The sequence below is a fragment of the Cupressus sempervirens genome, chromosome 2 (genome assembly GCF_028749045.1).
Source record: "Cupressus sempervirens isolate cs-2001-9-10 chromosome 2, ASM2874904v1, whole genome shotgun sequence".
Taxonomy (NCBI): Eukaryota; Viridiplantae; Streptophyta; class Pinopsida; order Cupressales; family Cupressaceae; genus Cupressus; species Cupressus sempervirens.
In genome coordinates, this window is record NC_143119.1 from 160,830,432 (window position 1) to 160,836,067 (window position 5,636).

At 34.6% G+C, this 5,636-nt stretch overlaps 1 protein-coding gene across 1 annotated transcript; it reads left to right on the forward strand.

Annotated features, from left to right (window-relative positions):
- Window positions 1-279: 279 nt before the first annotated feature.
- Window positions 280-4,078, forward strand: LOC149571544 (uncharacterized). The gene is made up of 2 exons (XM_089809426.1): window positions 280-765; window positions 1,357-4,078. Exon 2 carries the CDS (start codon window positions 1,432-1,434, stop codon window positions 3,763-3,765), a length of 2,334 nt encoding a protein of 777 aa, XP_089665552.1. The 5' UTR covers window positions 280-765; window positions 1,357-1,431; the 3' UTR covers window positions 3,766-4,078.
- The last annotated feature ends 1,558 nt before the right edge of the window (window positions 4,079-5,636 follow it).

Sequence of the window (5,636 nt, forward strand, 5' to 3'; positions counted from 1 at the left end):
TGTTATTTTGATTATGTTATTATGCATTTCTTAAGAACCTTGCAATAGTTACTTTGATTTGCATAATCGTTCTCTCAAATATTAGCATAGGAAGCAATTCCGCACACCTTTGCTTCCTTACATTACCAACGGAAAAAACTTTAAAATAATTAGTTATTAGTACATGTGCTAGTGCTGTTTTTAGAGCTCCTTTGAATTAATACATAAAAAACCACATGTAAAATTATTAAAACACAAAAGGACAAAATATATATTAAAATTATAGATCTGATTCCTGCGGACATCCTCATACAATTCAAATGACTACTGTATCTTCAGAAAGAAAAGGTATTTCCAAAATTTAACATCCAGAGTACATGGAAAAATGCCTATAAATGCCATTTAATCTCCTCCAGGAAAATGCTAAAACAACAACAAATGCCATAGAAAAAAGAAAATCCACAAGATTTCCATGCAAATAAAAGAAATTTATATTCCAACGCTTCTCCAGGATTAAAGAGAATAGTAATTGGCAATCGAAAGGCATGCAAGAGCGTTAAAAGGAACAAATCTGTTAAAAATTGAAATCGAGGATTTATCAACAATCCGATATTGAACAGGCAATCCTGGATTTCAGAATGGAAAATACTCGGAGAATTCTTCCAGAGAGGCGGCGATTTTCACTGTTTACTCGCACTAAATAAAAATTTCAACAAATTATCTCTTCAATATCGTTTTCGGCTGATCTTCAGCTAATTTTAGTTCAAGAATCTCAAATATTCTAAGGTTCCCCTTGCCTTTTGTCATTTGTACTTTGAATTCCGACGCTCAATCCTTTCTGTTTTCTCTGTTTTTTCCTCTTCTAAAATTTGTTTCAAATTTAAATAATTGCATGTCGTTTTCTATTTATCTTCCTCAAAATCACAATATTGGAAGCTCTCCTTACTTTTTATCATCTGTGTTCATTTGAATTCAGTCTTTTTAATTCTTGTCGTTTTCTTTTTTAATAGGGAAAATTCAATACATTTGTGCTTTTCTATGTATCTTTAGTAAATTTAGCTCAAGATTCTCTAATATTAGAAGCTTTTTTCTTGATTCCCTTTTTCTCCCATCTGTACTACGTATTCCTTTTCATTTTTGGTTTTTCTAATTATTTCTGAAATTTGTAGATTTTTCAATAGATTTGCGCTTCAATGTCTGAATATTATCCTTTTCGTTTTCTGTTTTTTCTCTTTCGGAAATTTGCGTCCATGTCTATATCTAGCTATCTTTAGTAAATTTTGTTAAAGAATATCAATGTTCGAAGGTTTCTTTCTCACTCTGTTGTCCACTCTTTTTGAATTCAAACGCTTAACCTTTTCCTCTTCTTCTTTCTAGGAGATCTGCCCAAAATGTGAATGATCCTCTCATCGTCAGCAATATTTACGCTTGCGTTCCTCCTTGACATTCAATATGTCTTCGCAACAATTTGTTCAGGGGATTTCAATCGAAGAAGCAAGAATCAGGCCTCAAAACGAATCAAAAGCTAGCAGCTCTTATGTTGCAGATCCGCCCTCTGGAGAATATTTACAGCCCCGATATTACGAGATGTTCCTCTCCATAATTGGAGAAAATGATGCATCTTTGATGGCCAAGGCAAGCATGAATTTTGACAAGCAAGCTTTAATCTCAATTCATGAAAGAGCTCTCCAGAATCTCACACATCCTCAAGCGGCAGAGATTTTAAGCATGAACCTTGAAATTCATGAAGGCACTTATGAAGCGACAGAAGCTGCAGCCGAGCATGTTCCATTAAGCGTTACGGATTTGAAAATAGGGAAGCGGAACGAAGGCGTGGTGATATTTGGCGAACTCTGTGTTGAGCCTTTACAAATTGGGAGGATTTATACTCTGCTCGAGGAGGCAGGGACTGGGAAGGCAGTGGCTCTTTGCATCGCTGCTCCATATGAACGTTTTGCAAGTCTTTATTTTCCTCAAGGCACTAAAATTGCTCTGAAGGAGCCGATGCTTATCCAAGGTGAAAGAGATCTGGTATTTGTTCATGTGATGAATTCCCTGTCTATTGAATCGGTACAGAGCTTTCCTGCTCTCAGGGATATAAAAGTTACGGTCGGCAATGACAAATTTAAGAGGTGGATGGAGTTTGGATATATGTCGTACCATGCAAAAGATTGGGAGAATTGCATACGACATTATAGCAAATGTGTAGCATGTCTTTTCCAAGGAATGAGGGAAGATGCATATGCTATTAATGTTATGTACACTCAAAGATGTGTAGCATATGTTGAGCTTCACCGACACGAAGAAGCTGCGCAAGATGCAGATAAATTCGAACCTTTCGACAAAATCGGGGCGGAATTTAAAATTCGATCACTTTTATCTGTAGGAAGATTTAAAGCCGCCTTTTGTTCTCTTCATCGTTCTTGCGATCGGTTTCCAGAAAATAAGCAGATCTTCACCACCTATTATCGCAAATGGAGTGCGGCCTGTTTTGACATAGGTGAGGCTCTCATCGATCCTGCTGCAGGTAGCTCTCGTATTGTGAAACCAGATGCAGATTTCATCGGGCCAGTGGAGATCAAAATGACGAGCAATGGTTGCGGCAGAGGTTTATTTGCAACGGAGAAAATCTTGGAAGGTGAGGTGCTGTTGATCAGCAAAGCATTGGCTGTGTCTAAAAGCAGGGAGAAGAAAGAGCTCCTTCAAAATGTGAAGGAGAAGCTTAAATCCTGTGGAGAAAAGACTCGGCAGATGTTTTTCTCCCATAACTTCAAAGATCTGTCCTGCCTCGTTCCCTGCATGTCAGATTTCATTACCGAGTCCGCTGGAGAATACTTGGTGCCGTCTGAAACTAACGAGGAAGCTGCTATTCCGGGCGAAAGATATAAGATGGTGGACTACATGAACCCGAACAAAGCAACTTTTCCCGTCTTAGAACGGATTGCACTGAACGATTCGTCTCCATCTGCAATGCAACGAATTTGCAAACAGTCGCTTGATCTTACCCCTGTTCAAATAAGGCATTATTATGGGGCATGGCTGCTCCCTTCCTTCATTAACCATTCGTGCGCGCCCAATGCAGCAAGAATCAATGTAGGCGAGATCATGAGGATTCACGCAGCTAAGGAGATTTCTGCCGGAGAAGAAATCAGCATTCCATATTTTAATGTCCTGATTCCCTACAATTTTCGGGAGGAAGCTTGCAAAATTTTTCGTTTCAAATGTCTCTGTGAGCGGTGCAAGTTGGAAAAAAAGGCAATGGAGAACGAACGGAAAACAATTAAACTCTACAGAGACTTTCTGAGACTCATCATTTGCAAGCCTGAAAAACTTGATGCTCAACTGCAGAACATTGCTCTTCAAGTGGAAACGTGTTTGAATGTTTTGAAACGGATGGTGAATGAAGATCAGGACGTTGAAATTTTTGAAGGCTGGATCCGGGCCTCCTTTGCAACCGTGTATTTTGCCCTTCTTGAAAGCAGGGGGAGACAGTGGATACCGACAGCGGCTGGGCTTAAAATTGAACAGGAGACTCTGTATAACGCTGCATCAGCTATTCTTGCAACATGTCCAGGGAGCCTTCAATGTCTCATATTTTTCCGTAGATGCCTTGCTTTGTGGCAAAACCGCGCAGGAACGTATGCACAGTCGGGATCGCCGAGCTTCGAAGGAATCTACGAGGGACGTGTGATTGCCGCACTCAATTCTTTAAAGGAAGCATTCCCTTCCGTCTATGGCCACCAGAGGGAACATGTTGTGCAGGCTATTCTGAAAATCTTATATTGAATTGGGGCTTTTGAAATTTACAACATACTTTTTCAGGACGGGTAGGTTAATGTGCGGCTTGTGTGGAAAATAAAATAATTTTTAAAGTGTGCTTTGGACTGTAAAACTCTGTGGTTTCAACGCCAAACGATTGTGTACTTCGTGGAAGCGGAGCTTCGGTAGATTTTGTTTTTTTGTTTTTTTCGTGTTAACAACTCTTTCTTGTTTTACTCACATATCATTGTCATCTTGTTTGAATTGTTGCATGTAAAAATTCAGTATTTAGTATATATATGTTTGTGTTTATATGTATATATATAATTCTCAGATTCTATAGGAAGGAGACTATAGTTTTTGTCTTGTTTATACTATTATTATTTCTTTCAAAAATCTAAAAACATTATCAAATGTTAAATATCTGTTAATATTATTATTAAAATACATATTTTTCACACTTAAATATTATATTTAATTGGTTATTACTATTTTTGCTAGTGGTTTAAATATTTTTTCAAATTCATTGAAATTCTTTTATTGCTATGTGAAAGGAAAGTGGCTTAAATAAAAGAGTGGCATTTAATTTGGTCTTAGTGGTTGCATTATATTCATTAAACTTCCGCCATATATGCATTTTATTTAGCAGCGATATATGCATTTTATTGTACATTGCATTTCATGTCAGAACTCGTGATTAAAACTTATTGTTTTTACGAGTTTAAATTTATTATTTTCAAATTTAATTATAAAATGTATAGTTAGATGCAAGTTTTTTAACTACATAATTTTTACTAAATATTTTTTGATAATTTGATTGGGTGAATTGTTTTGAGTCTTATATGCACATGATTGAAGACAAATATTTTTATTTGTGAGTAAGTTAGCTTAGATGTTTATACTTTCAATATTCTATTTTTAACAATTAATTTTTTTTATTCAACTAAAATATTTTTAAAAATATTATCTACACTTATATTACATAATATTTTAAGAAGCACTATTATATATTATTATTAAAATATTTTTATTTTCATATTATAATTTATTTATAATAGTATATATATATATATATATATATATATATATATATATATATATATATATATATGAATAGAATTTAACTATATAAGATTTGTGTTGATTAAAATATTTTATATACTATGATAAATTTATTATTTTAACATTAGATTTATACTAAAAACTATTAAAACTGAGGCAAGTACTAAGCCATTATATGGCACTTGTTTTATATCTCATACTTGTTTTCTGGAATACTCACAAAGCTTTGGTATTTTTTTGGGTTGGATGGGAGATGAGTAAAACCAGTATAGTTGTCTTTCTTCATTTTCTCCATTATATTCTATAGCTTTCTTGTCTTTTATATTATTTGGGTTCCTTTTGTTCATATTACATCAATATCGAATTTGTATTGTATTGCAATAGCTTTATATATTTTTATTTTATAAAGGGTTTGTATTTGTTGGATGGATTCCATTCTCAAGAACACATCAAAATAAAATTATACAAAGTTCATATTCTTCAAGTAATGAAAACCTCAAGTCAAAGTGGTATGTTATGTACTCCTTGGATAAAAATGGTGTTCAACATTATACTTTAGTAGAGGATGTCTACCCTCATTATGAAATTAATAGTACATAGTTTTTGTCATTGTATGGAAGACTCCAAACATCTTCATTCTTCTTCTTTCCATAATTTTCTATGTTTTGGGCATTTTTTATATTTGTAGTTACTAACTTTCAGTTTGTGCTACCATTCAATGTGAAGCTCCTCCTTGGCCACCTATCCATTCTCCTCCTTAGCCAGGTGCATATTCTTTGACATCTCTTTTTAAAGAAAATGTGTTTTAAAGATAGGGCTTTGTTTTCACAATGAAT

Excerpts from the sequence above, each read along its gene's own strand:
- LOC149571544 (XM_089809426.1), top strand. The coding sequence starts at position 1,432 with ATGTCTTCGCAACAATTTGTTCAGGGGATTTCAATCGAAGAAGCAAGA.